The 26004-nt window shown below is 37.9% G+C and overlaps 4 protein-coding genes, 1 long non-coding RNA gene and 1 pseudogene across 11 annotated transcripts; 3 read left to right on the plus strand and 3 right to left on the minus strand.

Annotated features, from left to right (window-relative positions):
• The first annotated feature begins 686 nt into the window (after positions 1-686).
• On the plus strand, positions 687-2705 carry LOC104787167 (TORTIFOLIA1-like protein 5). The gene is made up of 3 exons (XM_010512697.2): positions 687-1647; positions 1740-2261; positions 2373-2705. The coding sequence occupies exons 1-3, from the start codon at positions 826-828 to the stop codon at positions 2529-2531; spliced, it is 1503 nt and encodes a 500-aa protein (XP_010510999.2). The 5' UTR covers positions 687-825; the 3' UTR covers positions 2532-2705.
• LOC104787166 (protein COFACTOR ASSEMBLY OF COMPLEX C SUBUNIT B CCB4, chloroplastic-like) lies at positions 2268-4400 on the minus strand (annotated as a pseudogene). Its single transcript, XR_015557316.1, has 8 exons — positions 4187-4400; positions 3909-4081; positions 3688-3787; positions 3515-3588; positions 3230-3411; positions 3075-3145; positions 2908-2991; positions 2268-2814 (listed from the first exon to the last, which is right to left on the minus strand). The product of XR_015557316.1 is annotated as a protein COFACTOR ASSEMBLY OF COMPLEX C SUBUNIT B CCB4, chloroplastic-like (transcript).
• A 2529-nt stretch (positions 4401-6929) lies between these two features.
• On the minus strand, positions 6930-11276 carry LOC147944160 (uncharacterized). Its single transcript, XM_087512481.1, has 4 exons — positions 10723-11276; positions 8876-10532; positions 8513-8653; positions 6930-8405 (listed from the first exon to the last, which is right to left on the minus strand). Exons 1-4 carry the CDS (start codon positions 11274-11276, stop codon positions 6930-6932), a joined length of 3828 nt encoding a protein of 1275 aa, XP_087368607.1.
• A 2542-nt stretch (positions 11277-13818) lies between these two features.
• LOC104787168 (uncharacterized) lies at positions 13819-16372 on the minus strand. 6 transcript variants are annotated; one of them, XR_015557325.1, is made up of 7 exons: positions 16038-16335; positions 15796-15900; positions 14976-15104; positions 14713-14791; positions 14500-14577; positions 14222-14316; positions 13819-14036 (listed from the first exon to the last, which is right to left on the minus strand). It is a non-coding gene; the product is annotated as an uncharacterized LOC104787168 (long non-coding RNA). The 6 variants fall into 6 exon arrangements; XR_015557323.1 differs by having other exon boundaries at positions 14183-14316; XR_015557321.1 differs by lacking the exons at positions 14500-14577; positions 14713-14791 and having other exon boundaries at positions 14183-14316; positions 16038-16372.
• A 6000-nt stretch (positions 16373-22372) lies between these two features.
• Positions 22373-23512, plus strand: LOC147944161 (uncharacterized). Its single transcript, XM_087512482.1, has one exon. The coding sequence runs from the start codon at positions 22373-22375 to the stop codon at positions 23510-23512; it is 1140 nt and encodes a 379-aa protein (XP_087368608.1).
• Positions 23513-23702: 190 nt separating this feature from the next.
• On the plus strand, positions 23703-25586 carry LOC147944162 (uncharacterized). Its single transcript, XM_087512483.1, has 3 exons — positions 23703-24181; positions 24393-25058; positions 25118-25586. Exons 1-3 carry the CDS (start codon positions 23703-23705, stop codon positions 25584-25586), a joined length of 1614 nt encoding a protein of 537 aa, XP_087368609.1.
• Positions 25587-26004: the final 418 nt, after the last annotated feature.

Below are 26004 nucleotides of genomic sequence, written 5' to 3' on the forward strand. Positions count from 1 at the left end.
CTCTTTTAAAAACTTTTAATAATGATATTGATTTATTTTTGTTTTCTTAATAATTTCAGAAATTTATTTCGTTTTATGTGTTCCAATTCGTATTTACTAATGTGGTTAGCAATTAACTCAACTTTTCGTATGCATATTATTCAACTATGTTCCCTTACATTCTTACGTTCAATACATTCTTTTTTTTTTCTGTGAACCTCCTAAGTCCTAACTCCTAACTTATCAACTATACATGCATGATGCATTGATGCTTAATAGAAACCAAGAAAATCTTAGAGATAAAATTTGCAATCAGATAACAAATTAAAATTATCCTAAACCATAGTCATGAGTCTCTAGTAAATGGTTTCAAGTCCTAACATTTTCTCATTATCTTATAAGGATTTTACTTAACTATTCCTTACGTACGTTAGAATCTTTTTTGGTATATATTGAATCTGTTTTGACGTACAAAGACCCTTAAAACAAACGAGAAGCAAGTAATATATAAATTTGACATATTCGATGTTTAGGACAAAAATTGTTTTTTTCTTTTCTCAATTGACAAATTCTTAAGGAAAAAAGGAGTTGAGAATAATAAAAATAAAACATTGGGATATAAAATAAAGGTAAAATGTAAAATTTTGTGGCAGGTGGTGAAATATGACAAGTTTAAAAGGCAAGCCAAGGACGAGTCTTGTTTAAAAGCCAAGTAGTACCAACCGTACCGTACTGTCTTCTTCATTGCCTTTTTTTCTACCGCCAAATCTTAAAAGTTTTCTCCACAAAAGCTTTTTCCCTCTCCTCCCATGGCGGATTTCTAAAAAGTTCTCCGGTGATCTCATAATGCCTTCTGTTCAAATCCGTTCTTCTCCACCCCCGGCGGTGACGGTTACCGATCTCAAGCAACGAGTCATCGCTTGTCTCAATCGTCTCTCTGATCGCGATACTTTATCCCTCGCCGCCGCAGAGCTTGATTCGATCGCTCTTAATCTCTCGCCGGAGACTTTTCCTCTGTTTATAAATTGTCTTCAGAGTACAGACTCTTCCGCCAAGTCTCCGGTTAGGAAACATTGTGTTTCGCTTCTCTCTGTTCTCTCTCGTTCTCATGGAGATTCTCTCGCTCCTCACCTCTCTAAGATGGTCTCCACCGTTCTCCGTCGCCTACGTGATCCTGACTCTTCCGTCCGTGCAGCTTGTGCAACCGCTTCAGTAGATATGACCACCAGCATCTCAGGAACTCCTTTCTCAATCCTCTTGGGGCCAATGATCGAAACGCTTATCCACGATTGCGATCCAAACGCTCAGATCGGTGCGGCTGTGTGTCTAGCGGCTGCGGTTGACGCGGCTGATGAGCTGGATGTTGAGCAACTGCAGAAGGCGCTGCCGAAGATTGGGAAATTGCTTAAGTCAGAAGGTTTCAAGGCGAAACCGGAGCTTCTAGGGGTTATAGGGAGTGTAATTGGAGCCGTTGGAGGTAGAAATAGCGATAAGGCGGTGCTAGATTGGCTATTACCAAACGTCTCGGAGTATCTAAGCAGCAACGATTGGCGTGCGAGGAAAGCAGCCGCGGAGGCTATGGCTAGAGTAGCTATGGCGGAAGAAGAATTAGCTCCTTTGTATAAGAAGGCATGTGTAGGTATTCTTGAGAGCAGAAGATTTGATAAGGTAAAGTCAAAACAATGTTATGGTAAAATTTAATTATAAGCAAGTGCAGTCAATTTCTTCTTTGTCTTATTCTTCAATCTTATTTTGTGCAGGTCAAACTTGTTAGAGAGACGATGAATCGTACGTTGAGTTTATGGAAGCAACTTGAAGGTGATTCAAAAGAGGTCTCAGAGTCTACTTCCTCCTCCAAATCAGCTCATTCTGGTTTGTCTGCGACTTCAGGAAAGATAAGCAATGCATCGAAAGGCAATGATAGGAATTCGAACGCACCATTAAGCTCAAAGTTGAATGGTGTTGAGCCCTTAGATAGTAGTAACACTCCTAAGGATGTTGAGCAGGAAGCTGTGGAGTCGAAAGACAAGCGGAATCATTCAACATTGGGAGCTAAACGGAATCTGTTCCCGGCAAAAACTTCTAAGGTCAAAGAGAACAGGTCGAACAAGTTGAACAAGTCACAAGTTGTTCAGAGTAGTGATGAGGAGAGTCCTAAAACTGACAGTGGTAGTAGCAGCAGTTCTTCTCAGGCAAAAAATAATGCACAAGAGTTGTCTCTAATAAGAAACCAGATTACTCAGATCGAAAAACAACAGTCCAGTCTGTTAGATCTCTTTCAGGTTACCTTTTTCTCTGAACTCATTGATTGTTATTATCTTTTGAAATTTGAATCATCCAACAAACTGTATTGTGCTGACTTTTGAATGTTTTCTTACACTTTAATATTGCAGAAGTTCATGGAGAGCTCGCAGAACGGAATGCAATCTCTGGAGAGACGAGTACGTGGTCTAGAAACATCCTTCAGCGTAATCTCCACTGATTTGTTAGTCTCTCGCACCATAACACGAAACGAAAATCACAAACGTAACGAAAGGCAACACTTTACCTGACACAACACTTGAAAATATTTAGCTTGCCAACAAGATTCCTTGTATAATACATAAACTCTAAGCTAATGTATTTTACATTCATTTCGACTTTGTGTAACCAAAGGGATGGTTCGTTACCTTAAGTGATTTGATGCTTGTAATGTTTTCTCATAAGATGATTATATCTTTCTTTTTTTTTTTCCGTTTTCCCGGTCAATCTTTTTCCGGGGACACCTCAGCGTAAAAAAATAAAATATCTCCCCAGTGTCGCATCTAGCTTCTCCCCAATCGAAGAAATCCAAGCCTAGATAGGATGAACAAACTAACTCTTACACTTGTCCTATAAACTTTTCCTTAAGTCACAAAACAATATAGAGAAGTTAAATATTTTCATTACCTGGTCTGAAGACGTGAATCCTCTAATAGTGTTTCCGCCAATGACTGCGATTCCTTTATCTCCAAGCGGCTGCAAAATTACAGCCTAGCAAACAAATTTTTTTGTTACACATACAGTTTTATTATTCCCTCACTTATAACGGAGTAATACTTGAATTCTCAACAAACCTGTGTATTTGCAGGTAGAAATGGCAGCTCTGATCTCCCAGGATATAGAGAAAGATTAGCCAAGTAACTCTCTGATAAACAAAACCAGTTTCCTTTTTCTTAGATAAATGCATAATCTTAGACAAACATATAAACGAAAAACCCGTACTGCTTACGTGCTTTGGATTTCATTACGCCTTGGTAAACCGATCCTTGCATCAGCTTATCAGTGTTTACTATGACTCCTTTCTTATCTTCTGTAGATTCAGCAACCATCCCTATCTGTATAAGACATATGCCATTGTAGACAATAACGAGAGACTTGCATCATGTTGCTACCTTAAAAGATTCCCAAGCCCTAAGTTAACAGACAACAGTCAGATTCAATTTCTACTTATATGAGAAAACTGTAAGAAACTACTACTGACAAGAGATATGATGAATCTGAAGCAGAGGATTACCATAACAATTCGGAAACTATCGTTGTAGGAAGACCGGATACTACAACTTTGCACTCCACACCTTCAGGATTGACCTGATGATATTATATCAAACAAAACCAAGAATCACATTGCTTTGTCAAATCCTCCAATATCTCTCATATGGTTATTGAGTGGGAAAAGAGAAATCTAACAGGTGTAATGGACTTAGGTCGGATCGATAACCAAACTAAACCGGTCAATAAATTGGTAACAGCCAAGCCAAGCGCCAATAGATCTGCTCTAGACTGTGAGCTACATACATCAAAACACCAAAGACAGTGGTCACATCAAATTTCTGAAAATTCCCCATATTGGGAACCCAAATTGAACCAATCTCAGAGTTTTCGAGAGTCCGGTTTAATCAAAATTGTACCTGCTAGCATCGGCAACAGGAGCGATACCGGAAACAGTACGATTGAAAAGAACGGCTAAAAGAGAAGCGCCTCCGACGTAGATAGGTAAGCTCCGAGCCAAATCATCGTTTCTGGAAATGAAATCGGCTACCAAGTTCTTACTCGGTTTCGGACCTCTGTAACTTCTCGGCTTCTAGTGACCCGAAGAAAAAACACGATAAAAAATTGAGTAAAAAGAGAGAAGAAAAAAGAAGAAGAAGAAGAAGAAGAAGAAGAAGAAGATGAGGAATGAGAGAACCTGGGAGGTTGAAGAAGAAGCTCTGATAAAAAAACGCGGAAGATATAGAGAAGGACGGCGAGAGAATTTGTGATTAGGGTTCCAAGGGATTTGAATTTGGAGGATGATTCTGGCTTCCATTGAAGAGATGAAGGAAGTGAGGTTTACAAATACAGAGGACTAGGTAGGCAAAATATTTTTTATATAAATTTCAAAATTATATTATTTTAAATATAGAATTTAAATATTTGTATAATACTGGTATTAATCCCAAATTTCGGATTTCAATTTGATTTTATTTTGGATTATTGTGCGTATGTAACCTAGATGGCTAAACATATTTATTTTGGAAGTTCACATCCCGTTCCATCTCATCTCATCTCGTCCCATCTCGTTCCATATTCATCATAATTTTCTGTCCTTTGAGCATTATCTTTTATATAATTACTCGTTAGGAAATTTTTATTAATAGGGATTGGGTAAGAAATTTAGACAGGATACTCGAATGCTGCGTTGAATATTTAATTTTCATATAGTTATTTGAAATTAACTTTAAAAAAAATTATAAGTATCAAAAACTATTTCATTGTTTAAAACTACATAAAATTCTCAAAGTACCCGTTCCAAAGTGACTCATTATCCAAATTAGTTAAAGTTTGAGATTTGAATTTATCTATCTATATTTTGATTCTGTACTTTTATCTAAAATTTATATTCTTTTTTTTGGAAAATCTTTCGAGTATATTATTTTCATCATTTGAACTACCCTTTTTAGTTGATCGTTCAAATACTATAAATAGACTGGACTTTAATCAAAATTTAGTTATGGTTTATGAAGGTATATGTAGTAACCCGTGCTGCAGAACGGATAAAATATTTTTATATAATTTTAAATTCGTAAAATGACTAAAATTATATTAATCCGAGTGTTACAACATATGTGCATTATTTCTCATGTAAATTATCTTTTTAAAACCTAATCGTATTTATTTTGAAACGGAAACACATCACGTCCCGTCCCATTCTCTCACGTCCCAACTTATCCTCTCTCATCTCGTCTCATCCTGCATTCATCATAATTGTTTTTTTTCTGATGTTCGTTCTCTTTTAAATAATTAATGTTAGATAATGTTTACTAAAAGAGACTGCGTAAGAAATTTAAAAGGGATACCAGAGTTCTCCGTTAAATATTTTTTTTATTTAGTTAGTCAAAATTATTTAAAATTTTTTTTTTTAAAAATTATATACTTGTTTTAAAAAATAACAAAATTTTCGAAGTGCTTGTACCAAAATGGTTAATTAACTATCGCATAGTCAATCCTTATCCAAATTAGTCAAAACTTGACATTTGAATTTATCCTACCTATATTTTCTGATTTCGTAGTTTTATCTGAAATTTATGTCCCTTTTAAAAAAAATGTTTAATATATAGTTTTTCTTTATTCGAATTATCTGTTTCAGTTTACCTATACAATTTCTCGTCTTAATGCCATAAATAAACTGTATTTTTTTCTCAAAATTTAATTATTGTTTCTTAAAGTATATGTACTTAATTAGTAAATTAAATCACTTCAAAAATCACTGGCTACCAATATATTCAGTCAAATAATAAACACTTTTAGGTCATAAAATTTTAAATGTATAAAATTAATATTTATCATAAAAATTAGGTTGCCACTCTTTTAAGGTATCTTGTCAATATTTTGGTGTATATGTAAAATACCGCAACCCCTACCGAAAATAAACATGATCATCATCTTAATCATTTGAAAAATATGCAATTTTTTGCAATCCATCCATAATAATCAAGCACAGTCTTTTTGTTGAAAATGTTAAAGTTTGTTGTTATGGGGTCTTAAAACTTGTCCAGTCTCATCCCATCCCGTCCTGTTCCGATCCATCCCGTTAGAATTATTATGTCTCATAACCATTCTCTTTTAAATACTTACCCATGTAATAATGTTATTAATAAATTTTGGCTAAGAAATTTAGAAGAAATATATTTATTCTTCATTTGAATGTTTGATATATAGTTAGTATAAATTATAATTTAATTTCCATTTTCTGATATGAAATTATGTGCATAAACATTAATGTAATATGAATGATATTAAGGGTATATGTAAAAAATAAATAAATCTTGTGATTAAAGAACTTTAATCCGTCTTTTGATTCGATTTTGGCTGAAATTATATAGTGTTTTTTTTGGATATTTGGTTAATAAATAAAGTTATCAATATAAAATCATTTATCCAAAAGAAAATCCAAATGATAGCCCTCCAAACAAATAACTACTCCCTCTGTTTTATAAATATATTTTATTAGATATAAAATGAAATTTATTTTAAATATAAATAAATATATTAGTTATGTTAGTTGCCGTAATATAGAGATATTATTTTATATGTTTTACTTATGAAATATAATTTATTTTTTGATTAATTTTTTAGATATCTTCGGCTTAATATTTTGGCTATTTGCTTTTTAAAATGTTAGATATCATTAATTGTTTTCCAACAAATTACAAATTAGTTATATTCGGAAACATAGTCATAGACTAAATTAAAGAACAGTCAATAATATTTTTGGGTTTAGTTTTTTTTTTTATATTAAAGTAATGATTGCGGGAATATTTAACGATATAAAGTATTGTATTGTGATTTCAGCATTAAATCTTATTACGAACGAAGTTTGTTTCTAAAATAAAAAGCCACGTCCCGGTAGTCGTGTCCGATCATGCACCGCATAGCCCAAATAAAAGCTTCTACTTCAGCATGTAATGGAGATAAACTACGTCGAAAATTGGTAGCTCCCATATCTGACCCCGAGTGGGGGTAGAACAAACCCAACCTGCACCTGCGTAAGTATCCGACTCTTTCCAAGAGCCATCAACAAAACACCGATAACCTGTGAAAGAGGGAGGAAGGGAACGTATGGGCCCCCTCTGTCGAGAATTAGGGACTGGTGAAGTATGAGGTTGGTCCCCATCCTCAACCTCCACCTGAGCCTGCAACCAGACAGATGCCTCGCCCTCCGCCAATCGTACTACATCCAGGGGATTATCCACAACATTCTCAAATACACGAGCGTTTCGCGCTTTCCAAATATACCACATAATCCACGGAAAAGCGACTTTCTGTGATCCCGGATTAGCATGACCCAAGAAATGATCCACATTAGCGTATACAGACTTCGTCGGAAAAGAAACAGGACCTACAGGGACATGGGCTAAAGCCCATTCCCGCCTAGCCGGTGGGCACTGAAAAAGAGCGTGATTAATCGTTTCCTCTTCAGCCCCACATCGGACACACCTAGAATCACACGCAATACCGCGACGCCGCAGATTAGCTGAAACCGAAATACATCCTGTCAAAACCTGCCACATAAAATGTTTTATTTTCGGTGGACATGGAACACCCCAGACACCAGCCAACAGGGGAGTAATCTCTGGACCCACACGAGAGACCGTATTAGCCTGTGAACTTGCAGACCGTTCCGTATCATACCCATACTTAACTGTATACTTACCAGATTTTGTAAAATGCCAACCCATGGAATCGGGTAGTCGGGTACTTCCTAAAGGAATGGCCCCTATCAGATCAACATCTTCCGGGGCAAAATGTTCCTTGAGTATATCCATACGCCAAGAATTTGTGTGACACTCAATTAAATGAGAGATTTTAAGAGAAGGATCCTTAAAAGGACCCTTGCTGGCCGCTGGTCTTGGGGATTGAGCCGGTACACAGGGGTCCGTCCAAATCGAAATAGACTCCCCCGAACCAACCCGTAAAATAAGCCCTTTATTAACCAAAGATCTAGCGGAAATAATACTTCTCCACCCATAAGAAGGAGAATAAGATCGTATCGGTTCCAAAGGATTGGAATTGCGATAGTACCTGCCTTTGAAAACCCGAGCAAACAAAGTATCTGGGGCATCAATCAGCCGCCACAATTGCTTTGCCAACAAAGCCGAATTAAAAGCGTCAACATTTCTAAAACCCAAGCCCCCCAATTGCTTACTACAACAGAGCTTTTCCCAAGCTAACCAATGCATCCCCCCAGATTGTCCTGAAGAACTCCACCAGAAATTTGCCACCGCACTTGTGAGTTTGGACGTTATTGTTTTCGGTAAACGAAAGCACGACATTACAAAGGTCGGGACCGCCGTAGCTACCGACTTGATCATCACCTCTTTTCCCCCTTTAGAGAGAAGTTTCGCCGTCCAACCCGTCGTACGACCCTGAAAACGATCACGAACAAAAGAGAAAACCTTTGTCTTGGAGCCACCCAGACTCTCCGGTAACCCTAGATATGTCCCATACCACCCAAATTCGTAATCCCCAAAACCTCCTGCATCTCCGTCCTTACAGCGTCACCCACCTTATGACCAAATTGGATTGAAGATTTAGCAAAATTAATTTGCTGGCCCGAGACTGCCTCATATTGCTTGAAGATATCCAAAATTACCCCACATTGATCCCTATCAACCTTGCAAAAGAATAGACTGTCATCCGCAAATAACAGATGCGTAATTGGGGGGCACTTATTCGCAACTTTAATCCCTGTAATCAGTTTTTCCCGCTCTGCCCTCCGGATATTTGCCACTAAGACTTCCGTGCACAAAATAAACAAATAAGGGGACAACGGATCCCCCTGCCTTAAACCCCGCTCTGGGACAATCCTACCATTGGGTTACCCATTAAGAAGGACCTTGTATTCAACAGAAGTTACACAAAACATAATTCTGGAAACCCATATCTCCCCAAAGCCCATTTTCCGTAACAGAGCCTCAATAAAGCCCCATTCCACCCGATCATACGCCTTACTCATATCTGTCTTAATTGCCATAAATTTACCTTTACAGGAAGGATTCGTCCTCAAACCATGGAACATCTCCTGAGCAATCAGGATGTTATCCGAAATCAAACGTCCTGGAACAAACGCGGATTGCGTTTCCGAAATAAGCTCAGGTAAAACTGTTTTTAATCGTTGACACATTATTTTTGAAATAAGCTTATACCCCACATTACACAGACTAATAGGCCGCATCTCCGCCATCCTGGTTGGCTTGACCACCTTCGGAATTAAACAGATATGCGTCCTATTCAAACTTTTATCAAAAACCCCCTCTACAAAGAAACGGTTTACCATAGCCACCAGATCCTCTTTAACCACCCTCCATGCCTTCTGGTAAAACAAAGCAGTCATCCCATCCGGCCCAGGGGCCTTATCCGGGGACATAAGAAATAAAGCTTTACAAACCTCCGCCTCCGTTGCCGGTGCCATTAAACGCTCATGTACCTCATCCGTAATTACCATCTGCACCTCTCGGAGAGCCTCCTCAAAATTAGACGGATTAATAGAAGTAAACAAATCCTCAAAATATGATACCGCCACCTTGCAAATATCGTCATCCTCTGTTGACCAAACATTATTTTTATCAAAAAGGCCAGTGATTCGGTTCCGAGCCCGTCTCTGCTTTGTTTGAGCTTGAAAATACTTTGTGTTTTTATCTCCCACCCGCATCCATCTGTTACGACTTTTCTGATACCAATAAATTTCCTCATCATTATAGGCATCCCGCAGACGTGTGGTTAAATCAGTAATGACCTCCGAAGAAACCGCATCATCCGCTTGAGCCACCGCTAACTGGCGCTTGAGCTCCTCAATAGTATCCCGGCCAAATGGAACTTGCGTTTTACGCCAATGAGAAATAGCTCGTCGGCAATTGACAATCTTGTCTACAAAAGTTGTCGGACCTGCATCTTGTCCCCCATTCCAACCCTGTGAAATAGTCTCCATCAGACCCGCCTTACCGACCCAACGACGATCAAACATAAAAGTTCGTCTCCCTCGCGGTCGCTTGGCACCTATACTCACTATTAACGGTGCGTGATCCGAGGCGATCCTTGGTAAATACTCCGTAACCGTGTCCGGAAAAAGATCGTGCCAGTCTTCGTTACCCAGAGCCCTATCCAACCTACAACGAATTGGTTTTTTATCACGCCAACCCTTCCAAGATAAACAATCTCCAAGATATGGAAATTCCAAAAAACCACAATCCCGAATCATCCCATTAAAGGAGAGAAAGGAAGAAGCATGACGAAGCTTCCCCCCTCTCTTCTCATGATTTCCTGTTAACTCGTTAAGATCTCCTACAATGAACCAAGGAGTCGACCGAGCCGAACTAATCCTCAATAATCTTTCCCAAACGTGATCCCTATTCTTCGGAACGGGATCCCCATAAATAAAAGTTAAATGAATAACACGACCTTTGTAGACAGCCTCGACATCAATTAAACGGTTGGACTCATATAAAATTGACACATCAAAAACTTCTTTATTATAAAAGAGGGCCAACCCTCCACTACAACCAATTGGTTCCACAGTTTTTAAATTTTTATAGCCAAAATGGCCTACAAATTGTTCCAAAAAAGAAAAACATTGCTTAGTTTCCATAAGTCCCGGAGATTACCGATAGTGGCCTTGTTCCCGAGACCTTGACAGTTCCAACTCAAGATATTCATTTAAAAACCATCGTTTTTGGTGGTTTGGACCCACCGTGACCTCCCTTAGCCCCTTCCTGAGCCTTAAGAGAATGACCATTGTCCCCAAGATTTGAACCAGCTGGAGGAGGACGGCGTCGTGGAGACAAAAGGAGAGCAGCATTCCGCTTTTTCGTGCTGACCCCCCGAAGAACCAAATGCCCTTTCCCCTTTTTCCCTTTAGCACCTTGTGCAACCTGAGAATCACTACTAAACTGTCCAACCACCCCATCACCTGCACCATCCGAGTCCAAACACTCCTTATCCTCCCCCTCTTCAGCCAACAAATCATCATCCTCCACATCAAAAAACTCCCCCACCGTCTCTTCCACCACCATGGGTTCCGAAACAGAACCAGCAGAAACATGCAGCCCCAAACTTTCAGCAGAAGAACCCTGCACAAACGAGATAGCCTCACCCACGACCTTTTGCGAGAGAGCCTCGGCAGCAGGGGCACCCGAGAAAACCTCCTCCCCCATAACTACATTAGAACCACCAGACAAAATACCCTCCTCCTGCACTCCAACAGTCTCATCCTGTACTGCATTACCACCAACCGTGACCATATCAATCCCCCCCCACCCCAATTGGAGCATCAACAATCTGACCTTCTTCGCAGAGACCCTCCTCCATACAAGTACCACTCAGAGCCCCATCCTCAACTGGAGTATCCTGAAATAAAGCCTTCTTAGCTGATTTCTTCTGTGAGAGACTCACCTCTGCCTCCCCTACCTCCTCCAGAACCGGTGGCATGACCGGGACAAACTGCCTGCTAGACTGTCCCCGAGAAAGACCTTGCCTTCCTTTATACTCCTGCGAACCAGCAGAACCCTTGGACAAACCCTTCCTGTGTGTCGAAGACCCTGAGGGAGGATCCGTCCTGGACTTGGAACCCCCATACTGAGCCCCATGATGATGGCTCCTAGAGTGATTACCAGAAGAAGAACCCCTTCTCGCATCAGCCAGGACCGCCCCCTTGTAACTCAAATACTGATCCGGTTCCAGCCGCTCCTCCGGGAGAGAGCTGCGAGAGACACCCTTCCCCTTCATCAGAGGACAAACATCCTCCGCATGGCACAGACTATTACACTTTTTACACCAACCGTGCAACCTCTCATAAAACAGTTTCACCACTGTAACTTGCCCATTAAAGAACTCTATATCCGTCTCAAAACAGAGAGGCTTGAGCCCATCTACCGTCACTTGCACCCTCCCTCTGTCAGCATCAACAGCCTCGACCACTCCCAAGTCCGACCCGATGTCCCTGAAGGTAGGTTCAGCCCAAAACTGAATTGGAACATCTGCAACCCTGACCCAAAATTTCAGAGATGATGGATAATTGGGATCCACCACTGGTGTCCACCTCACCAAAGACACCATCCAAGAATCAAAGTGATAAGGCTCCTTAGACAAAACATCAATAATATCTGCCTCCTCATCGAAATCAAACTGAAACTTGCCTGATCCAAGATCCGCACCAGCAACTCTCCCCTCCACCTGCCATATGTGTGGCAACACAACCAACAGAGACTTCATGTCTTGCATCTTTGGATTAAAACACCTCCCCACCACCGTTTTGGAATAACCAGCAATTAACGCAGAATTATCAAAATATGATATCTTGATTCTGCGCCTTGGCTTGACCTCACCTTCTGTTGAACCCGCCAAACCCTTCCCCATTAGGCCTACTTGTGACATCATCGCCCACCCTCTCCAACAGAAGAAAAACCGCAGAAAAAAGTGAGGAAATAGAGAAAGATGAATTGTGATTCAACTCATGAATTCTCCACTCCTTTATATACTGAGAAGAGAACCGACCAAAGACACCAAAAAGATCGAACATTGAAGACAGAATCAGCTGCTCAATCTCCCGCATAAACCTGATCTTTGCACTATAGGAAACTAAATCCATGACAGAAAGCAGACCGAAGAAATCCCCATCTTTAAAACCAAAAATCAAACACCAAATCGAACACCAAATCAATGACCATTGTGTTTCAAAGATCACCAAGCGTATCTTTCTTTGAGTCACGATCCATAAAAGGCAAATAAAAAACTTGTGATCCGCTACGATAGACAAAGCAACCAACAACAATAGTAGACCAGATAACGATAGTGATGGAAGCCTTGATATGCTCCAGTGCGTATCAATCTTTGATCTGATACAATCCTGTCTGTATTCCTTAACGTGCCAAAGGTAGACAGCTAGAGAATCCTCCAAACTGGAACATAAATGCCAGGAGATAGATTCATGATACGCTAGTATCAACCCCATATCCGGAGTCAGCCTTGATATAATCCATTGCAAATCAACCCGCAAGTTGGTACCAGAGGAGATCGCAAATCTGACCCAAATTAAGCCTCCGCCATTGCCGTCGCTGGAAGATTTGACAGATCCGACAAATCGCGTTGAGTGAGAGATTTGGATAATCTCAGTCACTAACCCCCTTAAAGCCAATCGGAATCTTCGATCCCAAATCCACACATTCCAAAAGAACCAGAACACCATCTTGATACCATAAATCCGAATCGAGATTAAAACATCTCTGCTAAAACCATGGATTCGTATCTTTGCATGCCCAAGAAAGCAAGAAAGATCACCCGAATCCGAAATCCAAAGGACCACACGAACCCGAAACCAGATCAAAAAGATCATTCAAAAACCTAATTTTGCCATTGCCTTCTCAATCGCCGATCGCCTTTTTTTTCTGTATGCATACAAATCTTTAATTAATGAGATCATTATTAATTACAATTCGTATTAATAGTAGTTGCTTATGAACAAAGCTAACAGATCACTAAAATTAACCCGTGTTACAAAATATTATTATAAAAATATGCTTTGGTTTTCAAATAATTTTTTTGTTTCATATGTGTTAAAAACGTAAACTTTCTGGTTATGAATTGTCCTCCCCAGTAGTAAGAATAGTGCAAGGTTGCTTTGTTGTATATCAGATTAGTACTAAGTAATTAATATGGTTTGTTTTTCTGACATGTTTATTTGTTTAAGCTTCCATGGTGAAAGAGAAATGCATAGCAGAGATCTTATCTACCATACTGACAATTCTCTAAAATTCGATCAGTTTGCTGCAATTAAAAAACCTCAGATTACAAAACACATTTAAGTTGTCATCAAACCTTGATTCTTAATACTGTTAGGTAGAAAAAAGAATACAAAGAAATAAAATCTGATGAAAGAGAGTATACAAAAAAATATTATTCAAATGAAGCATACCACTGATCACATCTCTTTCAGTGTAGCCCTTGGCTCTTATGACGCTAGTCCTCTATATATGCGTAGTGCACAAACTCGTAAAGTTTTTGACCTGCATTCATTCCACACAGCACAAACTGAAGTGAGTGAGAATCGAGAGTAAAAAAAGAAAAAAAAAAAACAAATCTAGTACAATCTCAGCTTTCATGTATACGATGATGGACAAAGAAAGATATATGAATCATTGAGAAATTAAACCTGAGAAGGTGAGAAACACAGAGTGATTTGGTTGCAAACCTAGTGACTTATCTATAGAATGATTCATATAGAGTCTGAAGGTCCCTCCATCGAACGTTAGACATATCTTGTAACCTTTAAAAGCATGAACTGACCTGCAACTTAGACAACCATAACGCAAGAAAGAGAATATAAGAAAACAGTGGTTGAAGAACAGAAGTAAAAAAAGAAATCAAACTCATAAGAAATAAGTACGAAAAGATCCGTCTTTGAGTTGCTTATATATCCCATAGAAGAGTTTCCAATAAAAGATCCGTACGAAAAAGTCTGTAACAAACCTTTTCAATGTTAGATTTAAAAATTAGAAGGAAACATGAGGAATACTCTTGAGCATATATATAGCCACGCACCAACATCTTTTGCATATAGCGACATAGAGGATCAGAAAAACATAAGATTATAAGATCAAAATGAAGATTATTATAAAAAACGAATCATTGAAAGGGTCACAGAGAAACACATATTTTAATAATAATAAGCTGAAAACTAACTCTAGTATATTGTCATTGTCATTATGAGTCTTCCATTCTGAACACTCGAGCAACTGTAACACTTTCATTAGTTTAACCCCTTCAAAAAAAAGGTTCATTGAACCGTTTATAAATTACTTTAGTTTATAAGCTTAAGAGAGAAAGATATGTATTTTTCTATCTCTTGTTTGAGTTTAGAGCTTATATGTATATGAAAGTGACTAAAATATTACACTCATGTTAAAGATATTTCAAATGGGTGGATAAAAAACTAACAAACTTACCAAGCGGAGATCGAAGAGATGGGCAGCTGAAGAGAGTGGTTTGGCTTGACGGTAAACAACGAAGACGGTGGAATTGAGTACTTCCATGTAAACAGCTTTCGTGAAGAGCAAAACTCCAGCCGACGTAAACTGCAAAAACATTTACTTACTTTTGTGTGTTTAGAGTGGATCTGCTATGTTTAAACATAGCAGAATGAGGTTGTATTTATACAGTTTAGGGTTCTAACCGAATATTCTTATACAAAATTTTAGAGTTTTGGTTTATTTTTGGTAAATCGCAATAACTACCGTATTTTTTAAGTATGAAGATCTTTTCCGGATTAAGTGTTTTTTAACAGCTAACAGAGATATTTTTGCAATAAGCTTGATTATGATAATTAAATTAAATATTTAAGAACAAAGGAAACAACAACATTCATATTTATTGTAAACTTTGTTACCAAGTTTTAGAAAATTGATCTGAGATATATTCGGAAACTTGAGATAATTATGGGATCCATATTTTTAAAATTTGGTTCCCAAGATCGACATCCCTAAGATTATGACAATTAAATTTAAAATTCAATTTATGGAAACTGCAATATTCATATTTTTAGAAAACTTTGTTACTAAATATTAGTAAATTTATCTGATAATCGCAATTTTCGTTAATATTCGAGATTAATGTGTACTGCCATTTTTGTTTTTAAAAATGAAACAAATAAATGGATATAATTAAAACATGCAATCTATAACTTGAAAAAACAAAACCTGCAATTTAGACAATCATAATCTGCAAATTTAATCTATAACATGCGATGAGTGTATGAGATTAATCTACCTGCGAATCAGTGATTTAGTCGCCTACTTAGTCCTAGGAGTCACAATAAGACTTTATCATCAGAATCTCTCCTTCTGTATCACACTTCATGAACCCTAAAAATTCCTGAGGTGCAATCCAGAAAACAAAATCACATTTTTAAGCAAAACCGAGACGAAATATAGGAATAAGAAAACTCCAAACTCAGATCTTGCACTGCAGATAGAAAGAGACAAAAAAAAAAAAAAAAACTAAATACTTACCCTTGCATGAGCTCCAATCATTGAACAGATACAATGAATCATTCATGATCAAAGAAGACATCAGAAAGATAATCAATATCAATTGATTCAACAGAGAGATAAAAAATTCTAAAAATAAAAAATACAAAAAAATAATCCTCTCTCCAATTTCCCAGAAAATTCGATAACACTTACTCGCCAAGTTTTCTCCAAGTTACTGAGAATTCGATAACACTCTCTCCAATTTTGGTTTTTCCAAGATTTTCTTTTTGTTTCCTAGAGAAACAAAAGACGAAGGGAGAGAGAGAGAGAGAGTGGCGAAAGGAAAAAAAAGTTTTTTAGCTTTAGTAAAAGGTAAATGAATGGATGGCTGAGATTTTTGATAAAAAGAAATTGAACGGCTGAGATTATAACATAAAACCGGGTCAAATTACCGGATAAAGAGGATCCCGTGTATATCCGTTTTTAGATAATTCAAAATGTCGTTTTTGTCCTTTTCGATTTTTTTTATTTTTGTCTTAACTCCAATGGCATACTCTTGTAATTTCTTACAAAACAAAGGTTTAGTCTATAAACGGCTTTCAAAATAATAGTAGGGATTAAAAATTGGCCGTTAGGAGAAACTTTAAAAGATTTGGATCCACGATATTACACACCTTTTAAGTGGAGAGAGTTTCACTAACACAATAAATCTTTAAAATGATATTACTAACCCTTTGAACCTTTAAAATAATTTAACTAACACTTTAAACCTTAAAACTAACTTTCATTTTTATACCGCTATAAAAAATAACGGAATAATAATATCCGTCAATGCAAAATAGTTAAACTGTGTTGGCTTAATTTAAATATTTATTAGTTTTATTTTTTATAAATAAATAAAAAAAACAAAAAGATAAATTTGTGTTCATCTTCATTGTAGACAAAACTTTTACCACGTTATTATTCACATTATTAATCCTTTTAATAAATGCATCTCCACTGAATTCTCATTCAAATCGATTAACTTCTCATTGAAAACCAATGAATCTTCTAAATATGTTGTCGTCATCAATTTTACATTTGTCAAATGTTTTTACATTACCTCTGATTCATCATTTTTTTTACTTTGATGTATTTTTAAAATTTTTTGTCAATCGTAATAAATAATTAAATTAAATTAAATTAAATAAACAAGTATTTAAACCAAAATAGCATAGTTTAACTATTTCTCGTTGATGGATATTACTGTTCCGTCATCTTTCATGGTGGTGCAAATAAAAAAAGTTAGTTTTAAAGTTTAAAATGTTAGTGAAATCATTTTAAAAGTTTATAGTGTTAGTGAAAAAATCTCAAGGTTTAAAGTGCAACTCAGTGACACTTTGAAGGTTTAAAATGTGATTTTCCCATTTATAATGTTTGATATAATTTATAACATCATTTTTTTTTTGTTTTTCTTTTGCATAATATATCCTCTTTATAATAAAACGGAAGTAATTAAAAGATTAATTGGTTACAACTAATTTATTTTTGGAAGATTTTATTACTATAGCACATTGTTTCCAAAAATCTTAAAAAGAATATTCCAAAGAATCATTTGATATCATCTAACTTACCATATTAATTTCCTTTATTAAATTATTTATCAAATAAAATTCTTTGATATCTAACTTAACATATCAATTTGTTAATTATCATTATACTTCACCTCTCATTTTTATATATGAGTCTATTTTGGAAACAAATAAATTATCATATTATTTATTTTAATTAATAAATAGTTTTATTTCTGGATATACCATAAGTTGAATTTTTAAAAACAAATATAAATTGTTCAATCTATAAAATATTCAAGCTTTAGGAATATTATTCTTTTAAAACTAATATCTATTGAATTAAATTCTTTACTGAGTAACGAGTCAAAATTTGAATATTTAAATTCAATTTCATAATTTTTGTTGAATTTTATAATTTTACATTATATAATATACTTTAAATAATTTATTTTGAAATATTTTTAAAATATTGAAATTTGATATAAAAGTTAGAAACTATAAACACTCTAAATTGATTTGTTATAGCAATGTCAATAATATGTCACTATAATATGAAAGAATTTTAAGAAAGCAAGTATATTAAACAAAAAAAAATAATATATTAAATTACTCATAATATAATAATTCGCTTTTTAAAAACCAAATTTACAAAATTATGTCTTATAATGACATTCAAGTCATGATGTAGAATATACATTTTTGAAATAACTTCACATACATAAACTAATTCAATATATTAAAATTTTATTTTAAAATATAAAATATATTATAATACGAGTACTTATCTAGAATCATTAACAATATAAAACTTACAAAATATGTGTCTTTTTTCAAACCATCATATTTAGCATATGATTTTATTGCATAATGTTTTATCCGAAAAAACTTTTAAAAACAATTACATAAGTTATATTATATATAAAAGTTACAATATAAATAAAATAAATTTTAACCCGTGCTCTAGCATGAGTCTTAATATAGTAGATTTTATTATTTGTAAACAAGTTTATTAATTTATTGATAAGATTAATAATTTATGCAGTTTTCTTCCATAGACCTATGTGTATATAGGAAATTTCTCGTACCATAACCTATTTAGTTAACTAGGTTTTGAACCCACGCTACGCACGAGTTTATTAGATATATTTTGATGAAAATTATATATGAATGATTACAGTAATAAAATATTATTTTATAAAAATAAATAAATTAGTATATTATCATCTCAACACATGCATCCAATTATTGATAATCTTATCTATATTTTTATTTTGTTTTAGATCCACATATTTAGAATCTTCTCCAACCAAAATCTTTACTTGGTTTATAATATTTTAAAAACATAATAAAATATACTAATAATAATTTATTTAATATGAATCATATGATATATAGAAATATGAGCACACTATAAGAACATATTAATTATAAATAAATAATATCAATTATGTTATATCATCAAATAATATCAACTGTATCATATTCTCAAATAATCGTAACCGTATATAACCGTAACCGCTTGAACCAGAATCGTATTTAAACGTAACCGTTTAACCGTTTATTAAATGGTTATAGTTAAGGCTAAATAATATTTCTAACTATAACCGATGGTTAATAAACCATAACCGTGACAACCGTAATTCTGGTCATGCCTATGTATAGCTAATAAAACATGTGTGTTTGTTATTCATCTTTCTTCTTTAAACTCCAAAACTTGACTCAAACATCAAATCAAGGTCTTGCGATGTCAATCATTCTTCTTTAGACCCAGAAAAAAAAATTAATGAAAGAATATCAACTCATCTATAAAATCATACACAAAAATATGTTTTGTAGGTCATAAGAAATAAAAAGCACAAACGTAGATAAATAAGATAATTTATGTTTTACATCAATATTTATAGTATATTAAACTTTTAAAAGGTTTCAAAATATAAAATTTGAAATTTTTAAAAAGTTTTAATATTTATAATATTTAAAACTTTTAAAAGTTAAAAATTATAATATTTAAAAAGTTTTTAAAAGCTAAGAACTTTTAAAAGTTTTAATATTTATTATATTTAAACTTTTAAGAATTTTAAAAATTATAATATTTTTTGAAACTTTTTAAAGTTTTAATTTGATCAAATAAAAAAACGGATCAAACCGAATAATTTTTAAACTTGGACGCTTGATAAATCAAGCTTTCCTGCTCATTCGTTGTTGGAAGCATATTAATCTTATTTATACTGGTTCTAAACCATTGTCTAAAATTTTTTTAGCCGATGTGGGATATTGTGAATAGTTCTTTTATTTCCATAAATTTAAAATTTTCTTTTTTTTAAAAAATTCTGGAAATTAAAAAAAATGTTAATGAATGACATGTCAAATCCTGATAGGTTGTTTTAAAATAATTATAATATAGAAAATTCTGGAAATTTTAAAAAATGTTAATGAGTGACATATCTTATTACAATTGGAGGTTTTAAATCGTAAGAGGACAGCCTTAGAAGCATATAGCTTCTACTTTTTATTAGTATAGATTATATGTTTCAAAATATTTATTTTGTATAGTTCAGGAAATTAAAGACTTATTAGGGAAACTCGTATCTCCCGTATTTCTCATTTGAGATGAAAATATATATATTTTTAAATACATGAATTTCCTTAAATAATCGTTTCAAAGTGAACTTTTACCCGGTATGTAAGACATTTACCCAAATTAATGAGAGTTTGCCAAAAATCTCTATCATCATTTTTTTAAACCGTTATGTATTGATTTTGTTAAATATGAAACAAATTGGTAAAACAAGATAAATTTATGTGTCTCAGGCGAAGAAAAAAGGACATAAAAACTCTAGACATATATTTTTTTTAGATATCGTGAAGTATGTACGAGAGAAAGAAAAATAAAATTATATATGTTTCCTCAATCAGTCGTTTTGATATAAAATGTTGAAAAATCGTGCATTTGGATGAAGTATGTCGGGATAATTATGTCATGTCCAGTACAAATTTCCATTCAGGGAGACCCTAGACGATTCACTTGATGCTAAGTGTTCGCCAAAACTGGTACGATGAGTATCCTTTCACATATTGGTTGCAAAGTCAAAGACTGCAAAGTCAAAGTCAAAGTCAAAGTCAAAGGTTGCAAAGTCAAAGACTGCAACGTCCAAAAATCTTGAAACTCTTTTTGGATCTACTACCATCGTAATTAATGCTCTTTCCAGTCATAATCTCATTCGTGGCAACCTATTTAGTCTGTCGTCTCAACAACAGGTTCCAAACCACGCCACTTTTATGAGTCTCATACGAGAAGAAGTAACATCGCAGGTCTCATAGACATAATAATAAAGGCGACAGCGTAAATCAATGCATAAATCAATAACTTTAATAGTTGGGTCGAGATCGACGCTAATAGAATAAATATAGGTATGCGTCTTTAGCATGAATTCTGGACGAGCGCAAGCAAAGTTTCTCTTAAATAATCTCTTATTGTTTTTTTTTTTGTTAAAAAGTAATCTTTTATTGTTCAAAAGAGTATTCCATTATTTGCAAACGGATCTTGTTGGTGCGGGATTTAGCACCCCCGACATACCGAACTAAATCAGAAAGATAATTTGACTATTTAACCAGGAATCCGGTTAAGAACCCAATTAGGTTATTTGAGTTCAGTTCGGGCGAGGGAAGCCCTGCCTTGAAGAAGAAGAAATAACTTCCACTTCGCCTGGCGGCCGACTCAAAAGATAAAACAATTTTCCTTATTTCAGTTCATCTCATAAGGAAAGTTAATATATTATGCAATCTATGAACATGTATAAATAGGGAGAGACTTCTCCATTGTAAAGGATCGATTATTGAATATAATTATTCAGTTATCTTCTTGTTCTTAGCAATAAAAACCCTAATTCTTTGAGATCAATTCCCTTTCTTCTAATTTCAAAGCTTAGATCAGTTTTCTAGAGAGATTACTTTACTGAATTTGTTTCCCCCATAAACAAATTCATTGTGGAAACCCAGTTTCTACAATTGGCGCCATCTGTGGGACGCAAATCGTCTCTAAAAGTTACTCTCTAAGAAAATCTCATCAAAAAAATTCTTTGAAAAGCTTACGATAATGTCTTCACTCATCAACGATGTCTCCGGAGCAAACCGCACTGCTTCCATCATGTCTGACGGCATCACGCCAGCTCAAGGCGACACTACAACACAAAGCGGTGCTTCAGCCAAACCAGTTACCGCCGTTTATGTTCGTCGGCCCACCGACGCAACAACAAACCCAACTGACGCCTCCTCCGAACTCCCAGTTGGGGCCATATCTGAAGGAGAGACCAGCCAGGAAGCAGGACAAACTCGCAAAGAGCCGGTCAACCTCGACACGGAGCTCCCTGATGAACAACCCCTGAATGAGGAGGATGCGCGCACCACGGAGCAGCAGCTCGGCGCACAAAACGGGAACCTCCCTGTTCGCGCCACGACAACGGTCCATAACCCGCAGGTCGTCTCCATAGAAGATTTCAAGATCTTGTTCGGCACCATGACGAAAGAGATCTACCAGATGATCTCCGTCACCAACCGCAGAATCGATGCTGTCGTGACCCAGACGACCCCATCGCAAATCTCTGCTGAACAATCACCCGTACTCGACATAGGCGGTCTCACTCGTCTCGATTTTTTGGACGCACAGTACGAGCAGAGGAATCGCCCCGTCAGGCAACATCGAGTATTCGACCGACAAATCCAAACTCACGGGTGCACGAGAATTCGGCTGTCCCGGTCGCCCGCTTCGCGAACACCGGACCTTGCCTCGAAATCAAAGAAATCAAGTCGTAGATTAGCAGCATGAACACGCTTCTCCATCGGGCTATCAGCACAGCTCCAGAGATCAACAAGATTGTCGAGGTGATCCGGCAATCCCCCTTTACTCAACGGATATTGCGGGCCACCGTACCGAACGTCAACCTGAAGCTCCTAACCTACCTGGGAGACAAAGATCCGGTCCAATTCATGACATCCTTCATGGCAACCATGACAAAGGCACGATTCACCGATGAACAGAGGGATGTTGGGTGTTGCCAGCTATTCGTCGATAGCCTGTCCGGTCCTGCCTTGGTGTGGTTCACAAGGCTCGAGCCAAATTCAATCGACAACTTCGACCAGTTTTCCACGACTTTTCTTAAGCATTACCGAATCCTCATTGAGCGAGGCGTGACAAGTTCGGACCTCTGGGAGATGGCCCAGGAAACCGGCGAATCCATCGGCAGTTTCCTGAACAGATTTAAGGAAAAACTGACATGCGTCACTGTCCCAGAGGATGCCGCAATGGCAGCCTTCAGGAAGGGTCTGATTCCTGGATCGCCATTGCAGAAGGATCTTAACATCCAGGAGCCCAAAGACCTCGACGACGCGCTACATCGAGTTTCCAGATTTGCGATCGATGAAAACGAGGACGCCCAGTTAGCTGCAAAAACAATCGGGCAGCCATCGCATCCCCCTAAGGTTAAAAACCGGGACAAGCACCATGAACCTCGCAAGCATCACGACCCCCAAGATCGGAAAAAGGGCGTCGTTCACGCGGTCTCCAAAGCAGACGACCAAAGCAAGCAGCTATCCGACCCGAAAGAACTATATTGCGATTTTCACATGATCGCCGGCCATTCCACACAGGAGTGCGTCCACCTGAAGAATTACCTGTACGGAAAATACCTCTCCGATGAAATTGAAGCCGTCTTTCAGCCAAAGAGCTTCTGTGGAGGCAGAGGTCACCGAGGAGGATGGAGAGGTGGACGATCTAACAGTGCCGCGGCGAAGGAGGTGGACGAGGCTACAACGGTCCGGCCAACGGAATTCAACAGACAGCCAACCAAGTGCTGGCGAACCATCAAGAAGAGATGCCCCAGGCGGACGAACTGCCTGGCCCTCCCAAGCGGCAGAGAGGGCAAAACCCCAAGCGGGCCAATTCTCCTCCCCGAGGACGAATAACCATGATACTTGGCCCACCAGAGAACTGCGCCGACTCCGTCCGGAGTGTCGAATCATACAGGCAAACATTGATCCTTCCGACCCCTCACGAACTGTTGGCATCGGCGCCGAACTGGAAGAGCACATAAAGACAAAGCTGATCGCCTTTCTACAATCTCGCTCTTCTACATTCGAGTGGTCAACAAAGGATATGGTCGGAATAAGTCCCGACGTCATCTGCCACAAGCTCAACATTGACCACACGTTCAAACCAATCCGGCAGAAGCGCAGACAACTGGGTCCAGATCGGGCCAAAGCAGTTCAAGATGAAGTCGAGCGACTACTCAAAGCTGACCAGATAATGGAGGTCCAGTACCCCGATTGGCTGGCCAATCGAGTCGTGGTCAAAAAGAAGAACGGTAAATGGAGAGTATGTGTGGATTTCACCGATCTCAACAAAGCGTGCCCTAAGGATAGCTTTCCTTTACCACACATAGATCGTCTCGTCGAAGCCACCGCTGGAAACAAACTGCTCACACATGATGTTCGCCGATCTGCTCGGAAAAACTATGGAGGTCTACATCGACGATATGCTGGTCAAATCCTTAATCGCAGATCAGCACGTCCAGCACCTCGCCGAATGTTTCGATATCTTGGATCATTTCCAGATGATATTGAATCCAACGAAGTGTACATTCGGAGTCACGTCGAGAGAATTTCTAGGATATATCGTCACTGAACGGGGAATAGAGACGAATCCCAAACAGATCGAAGCCATACTGGGACTACCATCACCGACCAACAAGCGGGAGGTGTAACGCGTGACTGGCCGAATCGCAGATCTAAATTGCTTCATCGCCCGGTCACCGGACAAATGCCTCCCCTTTTACCAACTACTCAGCGGGAATAAGGACTTTCATTGGGACGCTGAATGCGAGATCGCTTTTCAGCAACTGAAGGAATATCTGATTTGCCATCCAGTGTTAGTCAAACCGGAAGACGGCGAGATACTGTATCTCTATGTCACAGTTTCCGGTTCGGCAGTTAGCGGTGTATTAGTCCGAGACGATCGTGGAGACCAGAAGCTCATCTTCTACACAAGTAAAGCACTGAACGACGCGAAATCGCGATATCCCACACTGGAAAAGCTGGCCCTTGCTGTAATCGTCGCCGCACGGAAACTGCGACCCTATTTTCAGTCGCATTCCATCGTCGTGTTAACTGACCAACCACTTCGAACTATCCTCCATAGTTCCCTCCAATCCAGATGCATGGCGAAATGGGCAGTCGAACTAAGCGAGTACGACATCGAACACCGTTCTCGCCCAAGCCTGAAGTCGCAAGTCCTGGCTGACTTCATCACTGAACTATCTCCTGAGCTCGGCGACCCCACCCCTATGGAGGAACACTGGACAATGTTCGTCGACGGTTCGTCGATGAATCAAGGATCTGGGGTGGGACTCATTCTCCGATCCCCCACCAGTGAAATTCTCGAGCAGGCGTTAAAACATAACTTCAAGGCGTCAAACAACAAAACTAAATACGAGGCCGTTCTTGCGGGACTTCGGTTAGCACGTAGACTCGGAGTCAAACACTTGCAAGTCTTCTGTGACTCCCAACTCGTAGTCAGCCAATTCAGCGGAGAATTCGACGCCAAAAACAAGCGAATGGGAGCATATCGACATTTGGTCCGAACGTTATCTGGGGAATTCACATCTTTTTCTCTGACGAAGGTCCCACGGAACGAGAACGCGTCCTTGCAGCTCTGGCGAACCGCTCTGACCCCGACTTACGCTGCACCATTCCGATTGAATGCGTCGACGCTCCCAGCATCGATCCCAACAGCCAGATAGCTATAATCAACGACAACTCGGTTCTAATGGAAGTCGACGAGCCAAAAGAGGATATGACGGAGATTGCAAAGCCTCCAAACGATTGGCAACTCGAGATCAAACTCTATATCTCTGAAGGCATCGTCCCGCCAGACCGATGGGCAGCTCGACGATTGAAGGCTCGAAGTGCCAAATACATCCTCTTGGACGGAGAATTGTTTTGCCGAAGTGTGTTACTCGGGACGAAGCTGAGCGTATCATGATGGAGGTACACGAAGGCGAAGGTGGCAATCATTCTGGCGGAAGTGCACTCGCCCTCAAGATCAAAAAGGACGGACATTATTGGCCTACAATGATGGCCAACTGCGAAGCCTGTCAGCGCCACAGACCAATGCGGCACGTTCCGCCCGAATTGCTGAATACCGTGACAGCTCCATATCCCTTCATGCGCTGGGCCATGGACGCTATAGGACCTCTGCCGGCATCAAAATCCAAGAAGTATGTCCTAGTGCTGACCGATTACTTCACCAAATGGGTAGAAGCGGAGTCTTTCACAAGGATCCAATCCTTGGACGTGACCAATTTCATATGGAAGAACATCATATGTCACCACGGACTTCCATACGAGATTGTCATCGATAATGGCACGCAATTCACCTCGATGATCACCAGACGTTTCCT

The sequence above is a fragment of the Camelina sativa genome, chromosome 5 (assembly GCF_030686135.1).
Source record: "Camelina sativa cultivar CO46 ecotype springtype chromosome 5, ASM3068613v1".
NCBI classification, from domain to species: domain Eukaryota; kingdom Viridiplantae; phylum Streptophyta; class Magnoliopsida; order Brassicales; family Brassicaceae; genus Camelina; species Camelina sativa.

What these genes read in the sequence shown, in the direction of transcription:
- LOC147944161 (XM_087512482.1), top strand. Translation starts at nt 22,373, where the DNA reads ATGAACACGCTTCTCCATCGGGCTATCAGCACAGCTCCAGAGATCAAC.
- LOC104787167 (XM_010512697.2), top strand. Translation starts at nt 826, where the DNA reads ATGCCTTCTGTTCAAATCCGTTCTTCTCCACCCCCGGCGGTGACGGTT. An exon ending in AGAGCAGAAGATTTGATAAG is followed by an intron (nt 1,648 to 1,739) that starts GTAAAGTCAAAA and finishes TATTTTGTGCAG; the next exon opens with GTCAAACTTGTTAGAGAGAC. An exon ending in GTCTGTTAGATCTCTTTCAG is followed by an intron (nt 2,262 to 2,372) that starts GTTACCTTTTTC and finishes TTAATATTGCAG; the next exon opens with AAGTTCATGGAGAGCTCGCA.
- LOC147944160 (XM_087512481.1), bottom strand. Translation starts at nt 11,276, where the DNA reads ATGGTCACGGTTGGTGGTAATGCAGTACAGGATGAGACTGTTGGAGTG. An exon ending in GCTAAGGGAGGTCACGGTGG is followed by an intron (nt 10,533 to 10,722) that starts GTCCAAACCACC and finishes AATTGGTTGTAG; the next exon opens with TGGAGGGTTGGCCCTCTTTT. An exon ending in TAAGGACGGAGATGCAGGAG is followed by an intron (nt 8,406 to 8,512) that starts GTTTTGGGGATT and finishes GATCGTTTTCAG; the next exon opens with GGTCGTACGACGGGTTGGAC.
- LOC147944162 (XM_087512483.1), top strand. Translation starts at nt 23,703, where the DNA reads ATGGTCGGAATAAGTCCCGACGTCATCTGCCACAAGCTCAACATTGAC. An exon ending in GATATTGAATCCAACGAAGT is followed by an intron (nt 24,182 to 24,392) that starts GTACATTCGGAG and finishes CCAACTACTCAG; the next exon opens with CGGGAATAAGGACTTTCATT. An exon ending in GCCGTTCTTGCGGGACTTCG is followed by an intron (nt 25,059 to 25,117) that starts GTTAGCACGTAG and finishes CCCAACTCGTAG; the next exon opens with TCAGCCAATTCAGCGGAGAA.